At 38.0% G+C, this 22782-nt stretch overlaps 4 protein-coding genes across 7 annotated transcripts; 2 read left to right on the top strand and 2 right to left on the bottom strand.

Annotated features, from left to right (window-relative positions):
• Positions 1-951: 951 nt before the first annotated feature.
• ceacam1 (CEA cell adhesion molecule 1) lies at positions 952-10259 on the top strand. Its single transcript, XM_004550896.4, has 15 exons — positions 952-1166; positions 1383-1679; positions 2353-2634; positions 2739-3002; positions 3222-3494; positions 3622-3873; positions 3992-4267; positions 4382-4633; positions 4767-5051; positions 5387-5662; positions 6259-6534; positions 7827-8078; positions 8246-8530; positions 8653-8892; positions 9311-10259. Exons 1-15 carry the CDS (start codon positions 1115-1117, stop codon positions 9397-9399), a joined length of 3651 nt encoding a protein of 1216 aa, XP_004550953.3. The 5' UTR covers positions 952-1114; the 3' UTR covers positions 9400-10259.
• LOC143421096 (uncharacterized) lies at positions 9824-11132 on the bottom strand. Its single transcript, XM_076890097.1, has 5 exons — positions 10879-11132; positions 10735-10785; positions 10516-10593; positions 10333-10386; positions 9824-10115 (listed from the first exon to the last, which is right to left on the bottom strand). The coding sequence occupies exons 1-5, from the start codon at positions 11081-11083 to the stop codon at positions 10027-10029; spliced, it is 477 nt and encodes a 158-aa protein (XP_076746212.1). The 5' UTR covers positions 11084-11132; the 3' UTR covers positions 9824-10026.
• Positions 11133-11774: 642 nt separating this feature from the next.
• Positions 11775-17424, bottom strand: pafah1b3 (platelet-activating factor acetylhydrolase, isoform Ib, gamma subunit). Of its 2 annotated transcripts, none has more exons than XM_024804205.2 (6): positions 17346-17424; positions 16312-16402; positions 15499-15588; positions 15247-15363; positions 14960-15082; positions 11775-13628 (listed from the first exon to the last, which is right to left on the bottom strand). In XM_024804205.2, the coding sequence occupies exons 2-6, from the start codon at positions 16390-16392 to the stop codon at positions 13368-13370; spliced, it is 672 nt and encodes a 223-aa protein (XP_024659973.1). In that variant the 5' UTR covers positions 16393-16402; positions 17346-17424; the 3' UTR covers positions 11775-13367. The 2 variants fall into 2 exon arrangements, with proteins under 2 accessions (XP_024659973.1, XP_004550954.1); XM_004550897.3 differs by lacking the exon at positions 17346-17424 and adding an exon at positions 16680-16736.
• Positions 16915-22548, top strand: prr19 (proline rich 19). 3 transcript variants are annotated; one of them, XM_004550898.6, is made up of 4 exons: positions 16915-17050; positions 18757-19971; positions 21672-21748; positions 21851-22548. In XM_004550898.6, the coding sequence occupies exons 2-4, from the start codon at positions 18927-18929 to the stop codon at positions 22472-22474; spliced, it is 1746 nt and encodes a 581-aa protein (XP_004550955.2). In that variant the 5' UTR covers positions 16915-17050; positions 18757-18926; the 3' UTR covers positions 22475-22548. The 3 variants fall into 3 exon arrangements, with proteins under 3 accessions (XP_004550955.2, XP_076746211.1, XP_023009610.2); XM_076890096.1 differs by lacking the exon at positions 16915-17050 and adding an exon at positions 17144-17437; XM_023153842.3 differs by lacking the exon at positions 16915-17050 and adding an exon at positions 17521-17628.
• The last annotated feature ends 234 nt before the right edge of the window (positions 22549-22782 follow it).

Genomic DNA, 22782 nt, shown 5'->3' on the forward strand with positions numbered 1-22782 from the left:
AATTCCTATTTGAAGAAAGACAAATGTGAATGTGATGTTATGTATAAGCCTCTACACTAATATGGTGGCTATTACCACTGTGTGGCTGTAAGTGCAGCCATCACCATTATCTACTAGAAATACTGTCATACCTAAATTAGGATGTGACCTCAGCTAGTGAATGCAACACCCTTGTTTTTTATGTGTAGCGTGATCATGTCTTTGTTTGCCATTTCCTTGCTCTATCAACCCTATTATTGGTTTATTTTCACTTAAAATCGATTCAATGTTTATAGCCTTTAACACCACATGTTATTAGGTGCTCCAAAAAAAGAAAAGCAGATATCGTGTATATTGAAAATAAAAAATTGAGCTGATTGTGAGAGGTATTTGTGAAACTTATTTATTTATTTATTTTTATTCTAGTCTTATGGGGGAAAGAAAATTGTAATTTTGTTTACAGATGAATAGTGCATTTATCCCGTGTCTCTTTGGTTACTGTAAACAAAGTAGGAGAAGGAGACGATCCAGTATAGTGGGACAGAGAGTCCATTGTCCTCTACAAATTCTTTAAGTTTTGATATTCTGGGTGCAACTCATAACCAAATAATCCAATAAGAAGGCATTTACAGATTTGGATGGATCATCATAGCTGAATCTGCAAATGCCTAACCCCAAATTTGTTTTTATTTTGTCCAATTCAGTGGTTTCCATCTCTATTGTGGGAGGAAGTGACTCATCTTTTTTATGAGAATACTAAAATGACGTTCAGAGACCAAGATTCCACAGATTTGGTTTGCATTCTAGGTACAGAGTCACGTGTTAAAATTATAAACGCTCTCCACATGTTTCCTTGGTTGGAAAAAGTTGCAGAACAACAGTATACAGTAAATGGACACTCATAGGTGTGCACCTGTAAAGCATCAATATAAAAGGGTAAAACAAGGTGTGGTCATGACTTTGAGGTGGTATGATGATGGTGAAGGCAGGGGAAGGCATTTGCATCAAGAACACAGAGAGCTGCAGTGTTACAGAGTAAATATTAGCTGATTTGAAGGCAGGTAGCAGAGAATATCACAGGATTTTATTCATCAAAGCCAGATTCAAGTTTAGGGAAAGGATACCAAGGAGCTTAATGGAGTCTCCAGTGGTGTTCATCCTATTCTTGGCTGCAGTAACTTTCACAGGTAAAACTGAATGATAAGTGAAGTTCAATGAGTTTTATTGCCTATTACAATAACTACAGGGTCAGAGAATTAGACAATTTATAGATCCTAATATCAATTAAAATTCTTTAAATATACTACTTTGACATATATCAGTACTTTTGTAACTACTTCTGTCCCAGTGTGTGGATGACAACTACGTGGTGACTGAATATTTTACTTGCTTTCTCTTTCTAGATGTGACATGCAGTCAGACATTATATGCCTCTGAGAACCCTGTCGCAGTGGGAAACAATGTTACCCTTAGCAGCAATTACACTGTCAGCTCAGGCGGATGGCTATTCAACACCCGCCAAATTGTGATAATACTAAATGGGGGTTTTGCTATTTCCAAAACTTGGCGTGACAGAGTATCTTTTAACCAAAGTACTTCATCACTGACCATACACTCAGTAAAATTGGAAGACTCTGGAAACTACGCACTACAGGATCTAATCAATGAAATTTCTTCTCAGTTAACACTTTCAGTTGAAGGTAAGCGCTCTCTCATTTTTCTTGTTTAGTCACCAGCACAGATTTCAAGAAGATTTCACTTCCTACATTATACTTCTTGCACGATTTCTGTATCATTGTCATTATTATTATTATTATTATTATTGTTGTTGTTGTTGTTGTTGTTATAATTAATTAACTTTGTTATGATTTATGAAAAGAGGCATTGTCAGAGTCTCTTGGTTCCATTATGTTAAGGAGAAAAACAACTCACACTATCACATTGTAGACATATCTATCTAGAAAAAAAGGGAAAACAATCACACTATAAATTTAAATAACACTATCAAAAATATGTTGATCTTGATTTTCAACAATTGTTACAACAAAGGTTTTACATCAAACTGATAAAAGTCAGGGTAAATACCAACTCAGAACACGACATCACACCAAGTCATTGTTTAACAAAAATTTTAAGAGGTAAATGCAAATTAAAGTATATCCTTGATGAACCAAAGAATTGGACTGACAAATCAACAGACCAATACTGTCACCCAAGGAGGCCATTTTGTATAAGACTGTTTTGTTTTTATTTGTTTTTATCTTGAACCTGACTTTATTTCAACATATGGGTCACATTTTCATATATATTTGGTGGAGGACACATTTGCTTAGATAAAACATGACAAATGCCTTGCTGTTTTATTCTCCGCAGAGTCTGTTTCAAATGTGACCGTTCAGACAAGCACAACCAACCTGGTGGAGTTCAATGACACAGCAGTACTTATGTGCAGTGTGTCCAAAGGTACATCCCTGTCTTATCAGTGGTTCAATGGGAGCTCAATGATCACGGCCAATGAAAAAGTTCAACTCAGCAGTGGAAACACCATTCTCACTATCATGAACGTGACCCGCTATGATCAAGGACTATACAAGTGTAATGTGTCTAATAATGTCAGTAATGACATCAGCGCCCCTGTGAATCTGACTATCAGCTGTGAGTTCTAACCAAAAGACACCAATACATGCATACAATCTATAAAACAATCTGCTGTCCCAACAATAACCTCTAAAACAATTTATGCCCTGTTCTGTCACCAGACGGCCCAAGTAACACGGAGATGACAGTCATGCCCCTTATGAGTATATACAAAGGCGGATCTAATATCACACTGTCATGCTCAGCGGTGTCCAGTCCTCCAGCAATGTTCCAGTGGATGGTTAATGGAGTGTACCTAAACAAAATTGAACCAAAGCTTGAACTAGAGAAAGTTAACGAGAGCATGTCAGGAAATTACACATGCCTAATTCACAATAATGTCACGTTCAGATTCAGCAGCCAAACAGCAACGATCCTGATTGTGGGTAAGTTTGGTTTGGTATCTGTTTAAAAATGTATTTTGTTTTATTTTTTACTTTGCTGCTTAGATCTGCTGAGCTGGTAGACCATCAAGACCAAAAAGAAAGAGTTGTGATTTGTGCCTTTTCCTTTGTACAGTGCAGAGGAATTATCTAGTTGAACATGCCATATTTTTTCAGGTCAAATATTTGAGTGAATTTAAATTACTTACTAAACTCCAACAGATCCTGTGAAAGCAGTCGTGGTGAATCTTGCCAAACCAGCAATATTTGGTGAGACATTCTCTTTGAGCTGTGAAGTGATGGGACCTGTTGACATCATTCATTGGTGGAAAAACGATCAACTTATTTCTGCTGACAATAAAACAACGTTTGGCACGGGCAACAGGACACTGACTATTAGTTCAACCCAGCATTCAGATGGTGGAGATTATCAGTGTGAGGCTTTTAATTCTGTAAGCAACCAAGCCAGCGACCCCTTCACAGTCACAGTTTACTGTAAGTATTTGTATCATTATTAACATAACGATTATCACTGTGATGTCAGTTCTGTATTATCTGAATGTTTGTAGTCACATAAGCATTTTTCAGTGAAAGTAATTTGTGGTGTTCTTTATGTGTTTAGATGGACCAGAGATAGCAAATGTCATGGGACCAAATTTGGCAAAGGCAGGAGACTACGTCACATTCACCTGCAATGCAACATCTAATCCTCCCAGCATCTATGAATGGTACCACGAAAATGTTCTGGTCTCCAACAAGTCAGAGTATGTCACACCGTCTCTGACAACCAGCATGAGTGGAAAGTACCTCTGTGTGGCCTTCAACAGCATCAGTGGCAAAAACAGCACTGCCGACATAATGCTTACTGTTATCGGTAAGACTTACGTGACCATTTTTTTTGGTGTACACAAAATAACTTTTCATTCATAAAAAGGAGACAGGTGCCTCGGGGGAGAACTAAAGAGCTATTTTGTGATTTGCTTTGTTTGCAGAGCCGCTGCAAAACATAATAGTAGAAGCACCAATGATGCCTGCCAAAGAAGGTTACTCCTATAATTTAACATGCAACCCAAATGTACCTGCTGATTACATTTACTGGATGAAGAATGGGGAGCCACTGGATGAAAACAACAGAATAGTTTTCTACAATGATAACAAAACACTTCACATCAGAATGGTGCAGCGCTATGATAATGCCAATTATGAGTGTATGGCTGTTAATGCCGTTTCATATAACAAGAGCACTCCTTACATGCTCTTTGTCAACTGTGAGTATAATATTTAGAGATTTTATGCAGTTTAGTGTCATGTTTAAATGAACAATTTTTAAGTTTTACATTTATAGTTGTTTAGATATTCATCTATCTCCTCTTCTGTTACAGATGGACCAGAAACACCTTCTGTTTATGGGCCAGCTTTTGCTGAAACAGGACATCAAGCTGTCTTCAGCTGTTCTGCCGAGTCAGTGCCTCCCAGTACGTTCTGCTGGTGGTTCAATGGATCCATCGTGGCCAATACATCAGATTACACAACTGATGTGTTGTCTTTAGGCATGAGCGGAGAGTACAAATGCATGGCCATTAATAATGTGACAGGAAAGAACAGCACAAACTCCACGACACTCACCGTGATTGGTATGAAAACTTTAGGATTCAGAGGAATTAGATGAAACATTTTTAACATATGACTCTGGCTGCTATTGTGTTCCAAGAATAAAGAACACTAAAGACATCTTACCCTCTCAACTCTCATGTTCTGTGTCTACAGAGGCCATAGAGTCAGTGATGATCAAAAGCACGACAATTCCAATCAACACTAAGAACTTTACTCTCACCTGTGATGTTACTGGGCCCTATGACACAATCTACTGGATGAAAGATAACGTGACGCTCAACATGGACCCCTCTAATGACTCACATATCTCCTATAACATTGAAAACAACATGCTGAACTTCATCCCAGTGACAACGTACAATGAAGGGATATATCAGTGTGTTGCTACCAATAAGGCTGGCCAGCAAAAAAGCCTCCAGTACAGACTACTGGTGAATTGTGAGCATGACAGAAAGCAGTGAAATGTGTTTTTTCTATTTTTTTTTTTTGAAAACTAGTTTTATTTAATTTTGTACTCATTTTCAAATGCTAGACACAAATTGTTTTAATATCTACATCCCTGAGAAAATGTTTGCTGTAACAAAGATCCAAATGAAGAGTCATGATATGTTTTTAGCAGTATTTAGACATTTTGGGGATTTAAATACTTAACAAAACAGCCAACATGTTTTTGGGTTGATGCAAAAAGTGTATTTAATTTATTTTCCTTCTTAGAAAGAGGAATGGCAGCTAAATAGAGAAATTAAGTGTTATGTGGTTTGCTTTGTTTGCAGATCCAATCCAAAATGTAAAACTAAATGCACCAGTGACCTTTGTCAAAGAAGGTTACGCCTATAATTTAACATGCAATGTAACTGGACCTGCTGACTACATTTACTGGATGAAGAATGGGCAGAGACTGCATGAAGACAACAGGACTTTTTTCCACAAGGATAACGAGACAGTTGAGATTAATCCAGTAAAGCGATATGACACTGGAAACTACTACTGTTTGGCTATTAATGCTGCTGGAAACATGCCCAGCGCTATTTACATGCTCGTTGTCATCTGTGAGTTTGATATTTTAAAGATTTACGCAACTGAGTGATATTATTTTAACATTTCAAGATAATTGTTGCAAGTCAATTATCTGGAGTTCAGATCATTTCAGTTATGTGAAATACCAAAAGTTCAGGCACAGAAAAATTAATTACAAATACATAAAACATATCAATATCGTATGAAACTTTACAGAAGGCAGTAAATAAAAGACAATGCACAGATGTTAAATTATACTTGCATATCTATGTGCATGTGTGTTGTGTGTTTGTCTCATTTCTTCATGCTTTGCGGGTTTTGGAAAAAAAAGAAAGTGTTCCATAGCGTGCCAGTGTGTGATTTATCAATGTTATGTCTATAACCAGAGGGCATCAGGGACAATAGGCTGTTGTGTGGCTGCCGTGGGCCATTTAAAACTCACCGAGATGCGCTAAAGGATGGTGTTGCCTTTGCTAGTGCGGTTAACATACCAGTTTTGGAGTATTTGAGGGCTCATACTAAAGGTTAAATGTGGGCACTGCTGGACCTTTTTAACAACAGCTTTGATGTAAGTTACCTTTGTCATGTCTTTCTGACTAAATGACTGTTGTGTTTGTTTTGTTTGCAGATCAAATAGAAAATGTGGAAGTAAAAGCACCAATGATGCCGGCCATAGAAGGTTATTCATATAACTTAACATGCAATGTAACTGGACCTGCTGAATACATTTACTGGATGAAGAATGGGGAGATACTGCATGATGAAAACAGAACTGTTTTCTACATGGAAAATAAGACGCTCCACCTCAGTATGGTGGAGCGCTATGATAATGGAAACTACTGCTGTATGGCTATTAATGCTTTTGGAAACAAGGCCAGCCCTGCTTATAACCTCATTGTCAATTGTGAGTATATTAGAATGTATAGAATGTATGCTACTAAATGGTTCAATGTCAATGGTGCATCACCTTAAATTAGGTAAATCCATTGTATTTCGGTTCTTCAGTTGGGGTGGCTGTAGCTCAGGTGGCAGAGCCACTAATCAGCCACTAATCAGAAGGTCGGTGGTTCGATCCCAGGCTGCCTCCTGGCTGCATGCCAAATATCCTTGGGCAAGATACTAACCCCATGTTTGCCTACTGGCGGTGGTCAGAGGGCCCGGTGGCGCCAGTGTCCGGCAGCCTCGCCTCTGTCAGTGCGCCCCAGGGCAGCTGTGGCTACAATGTAGCTTGCCATTGCCAGTGTTTGAATGGGTGAATGACTGAATGTAGTGTAAAGCACTATACAAATGCAGGCCATTTACCATTCTAAAACATGGATTCTACAAAAAGGGTCATAATGTTCATAATGTGCAGACTTGCTTCTCATATGCCTAACTACGATTGCCTGATTGATCACTTTTACAAAAAGTGCACCTCAATTTGTATTAGCTTCACATTAATTATAGATTAGTAATTTACTTAATGCAGCAATTTTACAAAGTCAGCTTTCATTGAGAAAGCACTGGTGTTACATGCTCTGGTGTGGATAGCAATCACACTACATGCTGAACCGTACCCACACAGCTGTGAAAAACATGATGACTTGACACACAGGTGACCAATTTCATGATAAAACTATCAAAGAGTATTTTAGTGTTGCAACTACAATGTCTCTTAAGACACAGGAGTCAACACAATAAATATACAATGAACTGCACAGCTGACCAGAACCTATCCAAATTTGGATAATACTTTACCCAGCTCAAAAGACAAATTTGCATGCTATATAGTCAGGTAGGCTACTCTTTTGCATTAAAGGTAGGACTATGAAATTGCTTCATAATGTTAAATTGCTCGGTGGTAGCTCATACTAACTCAAAGTGTTATCTTTGCCTTATAATACTTATTACTTACTTACTAAGTATTATACTTACTTATAATACTCCAGTGTTGCTTGTTGCTCAAAAGTTTAGACAATAAATTTCCTCAGGAGCGGCACAGATATTCAAAACGTCTGTAAGAACATTCATCAGGGACAGGTGTGTCAGTCTCTTTTGCATCATGCTGATCCATCACCACATTTTTAACCGCAAGTTGAAGAAGGATACTTGCACGAGTCCAACATGGGCACAATTTAAAGAACTTTGTAGTTAACAAAAAAGTTAACACTCTAGATTCTTACTGTTAGAGTCACCTATCCTCTTTTGCTGTTACAGATGGTCCAGAAAAGCCCATTATTTATGGGCCAGCTTTTGCTGAAACAGGACGTCAAGCCGTCTTCAGCTGTTCTGCCATGTCAGAGCCACTCAGCCAATTCTGCTGGTGGTTCAATGGATCAATTGTGTCCAACACGTCAGTGTATGCAACTAGCCTCTTGTCTTTCAACATGAGTGGAGAATACACATGTATGGCCATTAATAATGTGACAGGAAAGAACAGCACAAACTCCACTACGCTCACAGTTGTTGGTATGAACACTTTAAGATTTTTGGGAAATTTGTTGCACATGTGGCTCTGAAACTGATCAAATACAAATTCTTATTGTGTTCTTAAAGTCTAAATATTTCATGGGGATGTACTCCAGTCAAGATGTCATGCTCTTTTGTGTTTAACACCTTGTAATTTGTGTCTACAGAGGCCATAGAGTCAGTGATGATCAAAAACAAGACAATTCCAATCGACACTAAAAACTTTACTCTCACCTGTGAGGTTATTGGGCCCTATGACACGATCTACTGGATGAAAGACAACATGAAGCTTAACACTAATCCCTCTAATAACTCATATGCGTCCTATAATACTGAAAACAACATGCTGCATTTCACCCCAGTGACACTGGACAGTGAAGGGACATATCAGTGTGTTGCTACCAATAAGGCTGGTGATCATGTGAGCCCCCAGTACAGACTGTTGGTGAACTGTGAGTGTTTATTGAGAACTAGTTCTGAGTAATCTGCCCAATATTCTTTTGAATTGTGTGCCAAGGAAACACTATTCATAATTTTGCAGTACATTATTCAAACGAAATCTTTCTTTTTCCAGATGGCCCAGTCAGACTGACCATTTCCCGTGCAAGTATGTTCATGCACGTGTCCCTGATATGCCAGGCTGATTCTCGACCAGCGTGTGACTTCTCCTGGTTCTTCAACAATCTGTCAACACCTCTACAGAACACATCTACTATTGTATTCCCTGCAACCAGCCAGAATTTTGGGAATTACATATGCAAGGCATGGAACCCCGTGACTGATATCACAATGTACCAAAATCTTACCGTCACAGGTGAATAAACCACACATCTTATCTCTACTCATTTTTCTTTAACAAGTTCTTTAGTGTTGTTGAGCAACGGGTATTTTACTATAACCTATGACCTCATAAGAAAATTACGGAAGCGTAGAGCTGCCACCCAGGCAAAAGAAAAATAGAAGTATGTCACGTTATAACGTGACATACTTCTATGTCACGTTATAACGCTTCCGTAGAAAAATAGAGGTGAAATGTACAAAAGATTTTGAGACGTTAATGCCAAACGACGTCTTTGTAGTGTGGAGCATTTAAAGAAACTATGATGATCGCACCCATCTTTTAAAATTGGCCACAGGCAGTGCTATAAATTTGCAAATATGCTTTAAGCGTTTTTCTTTTTCAGTCCTAACCTCAAACGTGTCTCTTTGCTTGTCATATTTTCCACCCCCAGCTCACGCCCCTGCCATCCACTTCCCATACCAAGGCAGCCTGATGATGATGGTTCTGTTTGCCTTTTCTGCGCCTGTGTTGTTCAACTGAGTTCTCCACACTCTTAAGTCTTCTGAGAATGAAAGGCTTCTTTCTCGCTCCCTGTTTTTTGACAACAATCTTCCTGCACAATGATTAAGAAAACATAGCGCAGTCCATAATCCTAATGTTAGACATACACATTATTTAATTAGTGCAATGCCTATTTTTTATGTTCAATATTATATCTACTAACAGTAAAATGTAGTTTCGCTAGTTTTAATACTGTCATTGTAATCACTCCCCTGGAGCTAGTTCAGTGAATAGTTTCATAAAAGGAAAGCAGGGAAAGTGTACTCCTTACAAATTATAATCACTGTGAGCATTTAACCATGTTAATAATATATATACGTAGATGTTTTATTATACCTTGATTCACCTTATTTGATTGATTGATTACTTTTTTAAAAAATGAATAAAAAAAGACAACATAATATATTTTTTGGAGATTTTATTAAGTGGGATATTTAAAATAATAATGGTCCCATTCAGAAAGTTATAGTGAGTTCAAATTCCAGTGATAAAGTTTCTTTTACACTGCATTTGTAAAAAGTATCATGTGTATGCATAGAAAATATGATTGGCAATGAGTCTTACAAAAGCATGCATGTGTAAGAATAGAGGGCTTCTTTATATTGCTCATATGGGCACGGAGGGGTTGAAGGATTTATTAATCCTTTGGCATATCTTCATGTTCTTGAACTTTTCCTTCTTGCAGTGTTTTTTCCCTTGTGGTTTGAATGAATCCAGAAAGATAAAGCAATTGGACACAAAAAAGAAAATTAATGAAAAAATGAAATGAAAAAAAATGTGTAACTTCTATCTGTAATCACTCTTCAAAGCCATGATAATAAAGAGAATACAATAATTGATTTTATCACTGATTTTTCTCATCATTTTATTCCTTCCCTATTCCAAAAATCTTAGAAGTTATAGGCAACTTACACTTTCCAGTATTCAAGCAGTGGCAGGCTTTGTTCATCACACCCATTTCCTTCCCTGAGTGACATATAATAAAAGAAGAAGAATGGGTTAGAAATACTGTATTTTTCTAAGAGAGAGGATGTACTTACATAAAAGCGATACATGTAAATATCTATACATTCTTTGGTAAAATTCTCATGTCACCTTTACAGGTGCAAGGTCTTTTGTCCTGTCTTTGGATGACTGGACGTGCAGTTGTAAGTAGTTCTTTAACAGCAGATCCTGTAGCACAGTTTATTGTAGAAATAACTTTAAAAGATTTATAATAACAATTTTAATAAAGTAAGTATTTAGATACAAACCTGTAACTATCATTAAGGAGCTGGTCTTGTCGAAATGTGTTTAGAAAATAATCTCACATACCGTCAGTGAATGCGCTGACAACCAGGCTCTGTTTCTTTGTCTCATGAACACCTTTAACAAATGAAAAGGAAAATAATAGAGAAGGAGACTTCAGAATAGGGTGCAAAGGATACAAAAAGATTTTTACGAAGTATCATACTATACCTTGGATGCAATCAGTTAATATTACCAGCCCAAGAGCCAGCGGCAAAAGCACCCTGGGTCCCATGTTGGAGAAAAGGCAATTCAGTGAACTCGGGGAAAGAAATCCTGCTTGTGCACTGACTTCAGTCCCAGAGAAGAAATGATGGGGTTGGTGTTCCGGCTCTTTATAAAGGATGATGGTGATGAAATCATGGCTGCAGCACATTAATCAACTGGCTGAAAAAACAATTTTACGATATGTGGCAGTGACTGACAGAATGATGTACACTTGCCAACAGATAGTGGTTTTGAGTAATGGCTTTTTGCTTTTAGAGAGATTCACAGGGTTACTGAGATGCGGTAAAAGAGCACTTGAATGTCAGATGTGCCCATTTGATAGCCTCTAGTTAAACTTTCCTGATGGGAACCTAATACATCAATAATCTTTTATATGCATTTTATCTTTTTGCTGCCATTCACTAATTTGATAAAAATTGGGATCAAATTCTGTCTTCAGGATATATCTGTTACTCTCGTTAAAAAACTGGCTGGCGGTTATCACTTCTGTCAGCATGACTGCAACTGATACATCACTGTCAATATTAAATCGTGTTTGCTAATGTCAAGAAGAGCTGTAAGTGCTCTGCTTTTGTTTCATGTGTGATGACAGTTGGAGAAAGGATCAGATTCGTGGTAAAACTCACAAATGGGTGGTATGGACAAAGTTAGACTTGTTCACCTTCCTCAAGTTTCTGAAACGTGCCTCTGCTCACAAAATATGCGTGAGACAGGAACAAAACCAGTCAAGCAAACGTAATAAATCTCTTTTACACATCTAACAATCTATATGTACTCTTGATGAACCCAAGGCCTAAACATGTAGCTCTGCATCAGTGGTACTCAACACACAGATCCAATCTTGTTTTGATATTTAATGCATATCTTTCATCACTTACACAGTTGGCCATCCAATTGTTCATGTAATGTAGCACAGTCGTCACACAAGAGGCCCAGAAGCAGGTTAGTGTGAAGTAAAGCCTTTAAATATTTGAAGGAGCCATTACAAAAGACTTATCTCAATTCACAGACATCTAGATATATCACCACAGCTTCTCGACCTACTCAAACACATCTATCCTTGCAACAAAACAGTCTCTCATATGAATACTCTGTTGCTGTTATGGATAAAGGAAAAGATACAAGGGCATTAATGAGATAACATGATATGCTGAAAAGCAAGTAAACTGTAACGGTCAATTGTTTGCAAGTGCAGACAAGCAAAAAAAAAAAAAAAAAAACCCCAAAACACTTTGGTCCTTCAAATGAACAGGTACAAAAAAAAAAAAGAAACCAAACACATCAGACATCGCAATAAAGCTATTGCCAAATAAAGGTAACCTGAAGAACAGTGAAATCGAGATGATTTACAAGGATCTTCTAAGAAGGGCAGTTTTTCTATCTTGTATACAGGCATATTTTGGCTTAAACCTGATATATCCTGCATCCTTTTCCAACAAGCTCCTGTTCCTAAAGTTCAAGAAAGTGCAACCTGTTTTTGTGTGTGAAGGATTCATGAGCTATAGCCAAAGGGATAAGATCTGCAGCACAGCAAGCCTTTAACAAGGTGCTGCATTCAGCAGTTTGACCTACAGAATGTCTTCCTTAGAATATAAAGCTGCTGCCTACTTTTGAAATTTATTCATGACCACTGAACATCTGGACTGATGTGTGCTCTAACAGCCATCTCTTCACGTATCGTTAAAGGGTGCTTTATGGTCAGCGCATTAGTCGTGTCATTTGCAAACAGTGATATCACCACAGCAGTCACCATTAATACTGGTGCTTAGGGCTCAGTTACCCGCTACAGCATTTTCGAAAACAAACTGTCATCACTGAGATAAAACCTCCACATCAGCCCTCTTTAAGAGTAGAAGAAGCTCAAACCAGAAGCTGAGTTTTTAAGAAGTCTTTTTGTCAAGCTGTTGCAGCATCTCCCTCTGTATAATTTGGGAATTACCGGCCATGGTGCCAATGCCACCCACACACAGGTAAAAAAAATTGAGAGGTGTGTGACCGGCTAAAATGACACAAAAACTTGCACCGGTGGATATGACATCACTTTTAGTGAGCGGTGCCAATCATGAGGGTGATAATGGACAGTATAATTAGCTCATTATTATTCTCTTAAACCAGAGGGTCCCTGGATGACAAACAAAATTGTCCAATTGTATTGATTCTTTGTGTCAGAGAAGCTAATGGAACAGGTGCAATATTGGGAATGGAAGTAGGGATTTGTCAATTCATATAAACAAAAACCGTATGGTCACATTGTCTTTAACAGTGGTCACCAACCAAGGCCTTGAAGAGGTCTTCCACAAATAGTTTATGCAGCTCTTAGCCCTCAATAACTGATTCTATCCATCATTACACATCTTAATAATATAAGTGCAATGGTTTCTTGAAACAGGGACAAGGACCACTGTGGTAGTGTACTTTTGTGACCTAGATGCTCAGTTGTCAGTAGGTTCACCTAGCAGGGCCTTGAGATGGGCATGCAAAGGTTCACATACAGCTTGATATCCTTTCGGGGTCAGGTGAAGGTAGTCGTACATGTCCTGGTGGGAGATGCTACCATTGGAGTGAACAAAGCCGGGGTCTACATTGAAGAAGGAGGCACGGGGAAGGGATGTTAAGGTGTCCTTTACTAGCTCGTTCACCTTGGCATTTCTCTCCCGTAGAGGGTTTGGCATTTTTCCTCTGGGCAGTAAACTCTGGAAAACAAACATTAGCATACTTATTTTTAAATGTTTCATATTCCTTATTTCATATGCGTGTTAGCTGAATTTCCAATTAAGTTTCTGCCCCTAGTACATATACAGTAAATTAATACAGTTAAACTTCAGACCTGTCTGAAACAAGTACAGCTTTTTGGCCCCCTAACATTCACCTGACCAGGCAGAGACTCCTCTGGTTTACTTTTAACTACATATCATATAGCACAAAACCTTCTGATCCAAACAATCTAAGATATCCATTTACATACAATACAATATAGCATCAGTTGATTTTCAAGCAGATTTTCTAAGCCGTTGCCGTTTCAGTTTAGTTTTTATTGTCTGAAAATCTCAGTCTTTTTTTAATTACCAGAGTTAACCAGGTTTGCAGCACTTTTTCTAATTCTTCTTTCTGTATTTAGTGGTGACTTGAACAAAATTCTACTGCGGATCCAATTTTCTTAAACCATTAACTTACATATAGGTGACATACATTGAAGATAGCACATGAAACAAACGAAAACTATTAAGTCTTTTTTTAAAAAAACCATAGATGTTAGTGATCTGATGTTAGTTTTGTTCAGACTGGCCAACCCCGTTAAAGAGATCATTATAGCAAGATAAAAAATTCAAGAATTTTGGAATAGTTATTAGAATACATATAACATGTCCTAAATACACGTAACTCATCCCAGTCTCAATAAACATATTCACCACAGGCTCATCAGACAACTTGCATTGATAGATTCTACAAAATTGGCAAAGACTCAAGCTGAAGAGAGTTCCTCTGTATTTTCATTTGATATTAGTTTCCAAGGTTCACCAAAAAAGGTTGTTCCAGTTAGCATTAAATTTTCAAAAGTCTCGTTTTATTCTAAGTACCTAAAATATTTCAGTTTCAGTCTCTAACTTTAGTTGCAACAGCATCAGCAGCAATTGCAGCTTCTACACAGCTCCCATCAAGCTGCTATTCTCTGCAGACTCGTTGAAGAGCATGTCTGTAGAGTGTGTGCTGCACTGTTTTTCCAAATGGGCCTCAGAACAAAATACTTCCAAGCCCTTATTCTTATGAGCAATGTCTGCAGTGTATATTTAAAATCCTTGAATATACTACATGAAATGGCTCACAGATAATCAAAGTTCCAGCCTATGAAGAAGCATCCATAACTTTACACTTCACCTCATTTCAGATAGCTAAGATGCTGCTAAAAGGGGTGACATCGCACTGTACTTTGATGGTTGAATTAACTTCATTAGTCATTTTCAAAAAACATGCGGGTGAGCAGATTAACACCTGATACAAGGAATGCTTTAGGAAAAACACGTACAAGTACAAGCGTGTGGGCATTGGGAAGCTTGTTCTTGATAACTTGGATAATAGCCAAGATGCCTCCACAGATCTGTTCAGGAGTGTGACCGTGATTGTTAGTTCCTACCCACAGCACTACGACCTGCAACAACAAACGACAAAGCAATGCATGACTGAACACATGTCACTGATATTTTGACCCAATGTACCTGGAAGTGGGATTTTAACACAGAGTTGAGCACAATCAGTCTTTTGTGTGAATAAACAAGCATGATCATGTTATCTATTTCTGGCACTGTTTTGAACCTTTGGGCTGATGTTATCCAGTTCACCGTTGCTCAGTCGCCACAGCACATGTTGTGTTGCATCACCACCCACCCCAAAATTAAGGCAATGGAGAGGTGAGAACAACTGACGCCATATCTGCAGACAAACCACAATAATATTGCATTCACATGTTCCACAACAAGTTTTCACACTTTGAAAACATTTATGAGAAAACGTAAATCAGTTACATAATGGACAGAGGCACACATATCAATGCAATCTTTGTTTTACCCCAAACTCGTGCATGAGCTGAACAAGAGAGTCTCCAACAAACAGGACATCAGGTTCTTTGTCTTTGCTGTCGGACACAAACCGATTGTGCTACAAAAAGAAAATGTAAAAGATGTATATATATTTTTACTACAGTACCAACCATTGCACAACATCCGCACATATTGCAAGACAAACTTTTTAAAACCTTGTGTTTTTTTTAAGAATCAGCATGGTATGTTTCTTTTGATTTTCTGGTGACTACTGACATTTGTGTTCATTTAGAGACATCCTTTAAAATAACTACCCAAATGAATGCCCGATGGCAACGCCAAAAGGCTAACGAGTGGCGAGTCTACTTTCTAGAAGCACTTTGATATCATCACAGTGCAGTATTGAATGTAACACCAGCAATTTCATTTTTACATGGCAAGTCCAGGTACAAAAATGTATTTAGAATGCGCTGTTATGTGGATAGAGAAAACATTTTCTAATGGGTTTTTTTTAATCAATTAATGAAATATCTATGCATATCCCCATGTGTCTGAAAAAATACTAATTTGCCAAGACTTTTCTCCTTTCTTTCACAATCAATTGCAAAACTGCACACCCCTCACAAGCCATTGCATTTTCATTTATTAGACAGGTTTAAATAATTTATGAAGGCCATTATTGCAACAATATGTACTACAATATGTTAGTAGCTGGCTCTTTTCAACTATGAAGCTTCCCTTTATCTTCACTGATTGCAGAACTAAACATCAGCAACGATGCAAACGGAATAATATAACACCGTACTTTATAAAACCTAAAAATAATATAAAAGTCACACACCATAGACATCCATCGTCCATCTCCCTGCGTGTCTTCACAGGGAGTGGGTGTGGCGGCTGGGTTTGGTTCTCCTGCACTCATTCTGCTTTACCTGTGTTGGGAAAACAGTCGCATTGAGTTCTTCACACTTTCAGCAATGTATACAAACCAATTCATAAATAGCCCATAGCTCTGTTCGCTTGAGAGATCTGTGGAAGCTAACAAAGTTAGCTACAATAGCTAGCTCAACATGCTGGAACACATAAGAGATGTAGTTGAACAAAGATAAGAGAAATTGTGAAATTAAATAGGCCTGTGCTCTGCAGAATGGAAAAGGGTAGAGATTAACATAATGACTGCATTAAGAGGTATAACTTATCATAGCATACCACTAAATCAAAAACACTGTTGTCCCCCCGAATCACTTTCCGGAAGTGAGGTTCAGCACAGCAGAGCGTACCATTATCATGAGTAGTCAGCAACATGTATGGTTTTAGATATTTTAATTTTCCGACGTTTGAACATATAAAATTGTAGTGTGCAAAATATGATATGAGAATGTAAATAATAAAGGATTACATAAGTAGAGAAATGGAGCAGAGTTGATACTGTGTAACCCCTCGTTTTGTGAGGGTAGTTTCGTCCAACTCGTGGGCTTTCTTGGGCGTTATCACTGCGTGTAAAAAACGCAACGGCTGCGTGTTGCCGTGCAACGACACATTCGGTGTGCGATAAAATTAAGCGGTTGTTAACGACTTTGGTAAGTAGACACTATGTTTATTAACTATTTTTCCTTTTCATTTATTTTTTTCTCATGTATTTACGGTTTTAACTGATTTACAGTTTGCTAAAGTTGGAAATACTTTTCGCTTCTAAGCAGCTACAGCTTGGACTTCATGCACCGCGTGTCACCTTAACTTAAATTACACCTGGGGATAGTAGGTGCTTGCTAATCTCCAAGTTAGTTTGCTGACATAATTCAGTTAGTTTGCTCGTTTTAGTTAAGTTTTCATTAAGTTTCAGTATTAGTTCGAGCTGATTTGTGTTCAAAATACCTGGGGGTCAACCATCCAAAGCAACGAACAGTCCACACAGGAAGTGGTGAAGAGGTTGTGGACGAGGTGGAGTGAGTGGGCACTAGTGTCAGGTGTGATTGGCGACATAAGCATAGAAGAATGCAAAAGGAAAGTTAAGATGTTAGTAAGACTTGCGATGATGTATGGTTTGGAGACGGTGGCACTGACAAAAAGACGGGAGGTGGCGCTGAAGATTCTAAATTTTTAGTTGCGAGTGACTAGGAGGGACATTGAAGCAAAGTTGAAATGGCTTGGACATATGGTGAGGATGGATAGTGGACACAACGGGCAAAGCATGTTAAAGATAAAGCTGCCAGGCAGAAGGAAAAAGAGGATGATTGCAGAGGAGGTTTATGGATGTAATGAAAGTAGCAGGTTGGTGTTACAGAAGTGGGATGGGGTGAGATGGAGGCAGATGACAGACTGTAGGAATGCCCAACAGGGCAAACAGAAGTATAAGTTCTAACTTTTTTGTGTGCATACAGGATATTGTCCGGGGCTTTTCCCCCCCAGACATTCAGAGTAGAAATAAGTACATTCACATATATTATAAGCAGTACTTTTGACTTGCAGTCATCTCAATACTGCACATATTTTTATTATTATATTTTTTTAATGTTTTTATTTTTATTATTATTATTTTTTTACACAGGGTTAACAGCAGACCATATGAACTTGACAGGCAACTTTGATGGGTGTAGTCAGCTCAACTCACCTTACTATTCAGTATCTATACAATTACAAACGTTATAAATAATTACAACCATGCATGCACAGAGAAATGTAACCACAGCTATAAAACTGCAAAAATATCTGAAGGGGTACTTAAAGTGCTCAAAGTCTGACTGCAGTTGGCCCATCTGCTCAGTGTCTCTTTTTCGCCCATTTATGTGAAATGTTTTTCTCGAAACCTAGTTTTTAGTGTGTACAGCTGCACATATATGGTGAAACTCTTGTGATTGTGGAACAGGTCAAATAATACATTATATATTGGAATGATTTTGTGTCTGTAGTTTAATATGATTTTAAATGTCATGCAAATTAATTTCCTTACAATTTGTACTGTACATGAAATGATCCTCACTTCAGGGTTTAATTGCACAAATAATGTTAAGGTAAAGGAGACATTTTTCATACTTTATCTATCTCTGCTAAACTATGGCAAGTATGTTACATGCTTTCTTATTATTTTTATGAAGTGCTTAGAAAGTTGTATTATGTGTGGTCTACATGTTCAAGTCAAAGCCCACATTCAAATTTATATTTAGTCAGTTTCACTGAATCATTGGTAAGTTGCTCTTAATTTTAATACTAGAGTCGACCTCAATGAGGTACAACCACATCCTGTATTATCAAGCCTGCTTTACTAACTGTGGTTATTTTTCTACAGAATAGAATGCAGCATGAGCCATGTGTGTGGCAGGACCTCTATAAGAAGGAAAAGTCAACAATTTTCAACAAGAAACAAAAACAACAGATAAAAAGTGTTGCTTTGCAAAAAGATTCAGTGCTCTTCCCAGATATTCAACCCACTACAGTAAGGCAAATGAGGAGAAAAAAATGAAACGACTGAAGACCCGCAAGGAGAGGAGTCAAATAAGAGGTGGCTGGAAAGAGATTTCAAAGATCAAGTCAAATCACCATCATCATCACTACCGTCATTGCCAAAGCAACATAGACATGGCACATTTGCATAACTGCTGTTGTGCTAGTTGCCATTGTTCTTCGAGGAGAAATCCACCATTTCCAAGTGTTGTGCGCTCTGTGCAGGAGCCCAGTATCATCACAGACGGCCGCCTGACAGGACACCATGGCCTGTTTAACCATGAGGTGAAGTCTATTGATTTTGAACGCTTGCTAAGTGAACAGCCAAAACTGGAGGAACAAAGAAAAGAAAAGAACACTGTAATTTCACATTCATCTTCAGCATTGCACAATTCTGCTTCACTGTCCACTGATGCTTTGTTGGGAGCTGATACAGATGTTGGGAGCTGTGTGCCATTCAGAAAAAATACAGACCCTGCTTCAAAAGCCCACACTGACTGCCAAGAGAAGGAAAAGAACAACATCCAGTTTGAGTCAAAGCAGTCAGATGTCACAACAGAAGAGAAACCACAACAACAACTCCCTCTTTCATGTGAAAGTTTTCAAAGCAGCCACTGGTCTAAACACAGCTTCCTCGATGTACTAACAACAGAAACCAAGTGGGCATGTGTCATGTCTGAAAACAGCAGAGAATCACTGCTGACTCCGGTTGTTGACAGAGACAATATTAAGTCTTTCAACACAAATGTAAAGAAACGTGTGATTTCTACTCTTGTGCAAACCCCAAAGAACCAGGAGCCCCCTGTTCAGCAGTTTGTCAGTGCAGTAGCAGCACGTTTGTGTCAACGTTTGAAGCTTCCGTCGATCAGTAGGAGAAACCTGCTGTCAGAGAGCAGGGAGGTCCTGTTAAACTCTCTGAGGGAAACACATGGACCGTGGCTTCAAGAGAACCTCCTTAGACTTCAGCAACATCGTAGCTTTGCTGTGCATCCCACAAAGAAAGACCAAGATCATGATCAAGAGCCAACCAGGAAAAATGAAGAGAATCTCTTTGCCGCAGGTGAGCATTAACCTCTTGAGACTTGAACTCTTCCATGGCATGCATTTTTATTTCTTTTTGATATTTGGGCTCATTGGGACCTGATGAGTGTAAAAACAAAGAATTGCCAGATTTTCTTTACCTGATTTTTGTTTCTGACAAAAATGAGACGCACATATGAGGATATTCGTTTAAAATTTCAATTGAACTGTGGCACTATAATGTCATCGTAAGTGGATATCAGGCCCTTGTAGAGCAAAATTTAGTATTTTGGTCTAGAGCTTAAAATACATGTCCCCCATAATATAAAGGAAAGCGCAGATTTGTTCAAGCTCAACGGTTTTTTTTTTTTTAAAGTAACAACTACTTGTTATACTTTATCTATCACTATCATAGGGGAGATATTCTGGTGCAAGTTTTTAACTGATTATGTCTAATGATCTCTGTTTGACCACAGCCATGCTGGTTGACATGGTAATAATTTCAACTGTGTAACTTCCAGCTGATCAAACATCTGTTTGATAGATGTTATTACATTGTGATACAGATTATATGCTCAAAATTCGTTATTTTAAAAGTGTTTATGGACTATCTTTGCATTCATTGTTACTTATAAGTACTTAGTATAAAAGTGATTGTTAGTAATATATTGCCAAGCTGATTGGTAAGAAATATTTAAGTTCTTACATTTACTTTTGTTTGATAGCTTGAACATTTACACTGTCTTTTTATGTTGGTGTATTTTAACCATTTAGTCATTCAGATTAAATTGAACTAGTAATAGTGCATGCTGCATCCTGTAAGCTCACACACATTATTTTGTTCTTATGCACACAATACAAACACAACTTAAATACACTAATTGCGAATTCTGCACAAAGTGTTTCCCTTAGAGACTGACCATGACCTCCACCTACATCACGTTTACCTGTTGTCACTTTTTCTTCCCGTGTCTTTGTGCTGTCATGTACTATAGAATTTACCGTTGCAGTAATTGTTACTCCCCCTCAGCCTTGTAGACCTTGTGTATTTGGTTCAGATTTAACTTTGGCAGAGAGTTATTGGTACTCCAGCTAGGACCAGCTTCTCTACTATCAGACTTACAGATGTTTAGTGTAAATCTGCATCTGTCTATCTATGGTTTTAGAATAATTAACATTTCTTGCACTTCAATCAGTTGTCATTAACTCACCACTGTCCTCTCTTATACTTGTCTGTCTTTGTGCCACCTCTTCCTTCTGTCAAACACGTGCAAAAACAGTTACGGAAGAGAAGTGAAACACTGAAAAAAACCTTTTTCCCCTTAAAGAATGACTGGATAATGCCTTCTGTGCTAAAATAGTTTTAAAGGTTTATTTACTGTTAAATATCTTTAAACCAACATTTCTGCTGTTTTTTTGTTTTGTTTTGTTGTTTTTTTAAAAGAGAAAACATTGATCTTAACTCCATGTATTGCATGATGAGGAAGATTTTTTTTTTTAAAAAATACTTTTTTTTTTAATAGGCATCCATTGTGTGAAGATAGGTTTGGATTTTTTGACCTATCCTAAAAAGTGTTTTGTGTTTGTTTTATGTCAGGAGATTAATTTGTGTAAAGAATACAGAAAAGACACAAACCATCAATTTGGTTTTACATCATTTTATGTGGTTATTTAAAAAAAAAAAAACAGAAGTAGGCATGACATACCTACATTTTTTCAGTTTTGTTTCCTTATTTTTAGATATCTCTTTTAATATGCCAGCAAATAGCCATTCCAGCTGGAAGACCAGTCTGCAGCAACACTGCAGTCAAAAACAGGTGAGGCCCTCAGTTTACATTGTCACTCTTAAGTTATTTTCAGATTTCTATAATATAAGATTCTCTGATAATAAATAATGATTCCTTATGTTAATTGTCAAGGTTACTGAGTGGCTGGCGAGCCCTGCGGATATGGCTGACAGTGTTTTGGATGATATCCTCAGACCAAGTCTCTCTCCTCCATTGTTCATGAACCTTCAGACCTGTGAAGCTCCAGAAAGCATTTTGTTTGCTCCTTCTACCACTTTATGCCAGAGAGAAGGGGCTTCTGTACCTGAGAACTGGCAAGATGGTTTAAACTGGTCAAAGAGCAAAAATTCAGCTACATTTGGTTCTTTTGAAAATGGCTTCATGGACCAATCCAGCTTACTTGGAAATCAGAGCCTACAGTACTCTGACAGCAACTCCCAGCCCTCTTTTCCTTACCAATCGCAGCTGCCAGAAACATACGCAGGAGAGCCAATGCACTTTGCCCAGCAGGAAGACCCATTTGGAACTGATATGTACTCTTGTGTTCCCTCTTTTGCTGCCCCAGTTCACCATCAGAGCAGCCATTTCCAACCTTCAAACCAGTTCAGTCACGCTTCAGCTTGTTCTCTGAAGTCCCAGCACACTGATATTATGCACTACCCTCCGTCATTCATTCTTGAGAGAGACCCTTCACCTTCCCTTTCTGCTTTCCTTAGCCCTGAGCCGTGGTCCTTCCCTCCTATGAGACTGTACTAATGTGTGGTAAAGCTCTCCATACAAGCATGTGGATCAATATTTCTATGACTGATTAAAGTACAATTCTCCCTTAATTTATGCACTCCAAGGTTTTTGTTTAGTGAGTGATAAACATGTTATGTTCCCATATTAATATAACCATAGCATTAAGCATAGATGCAATAGCTATCCTCTGAAGAGTAACCTGTCTTTTTCTATTGTCCTGTTTTTGCTGAGTTAAGTAGCCTTTGATTATGCATCATTTTCAACCTTTTTAAGCATTTATGTTTATTTTGGACTTCTGTACAATTAAAAACACATGTCATAAT

The sequence above is a fragment of the Maylandia zebra genome, linkage group LG11, assembly GCF_041146795.1.
Source record: "Maylandia zebra isolate NMK-2024a linkage group LG11, Mzebra_GT3a, whole genome shotgun sequence".
In the NCBI taxonomy this organism is placed as follows: domain Eukaryota; kingdom Metazoa; phylum Chordata; class Actinopteri; order Cichliformes; family Cichlidae; genus Maylandia; species Maylandia zebra.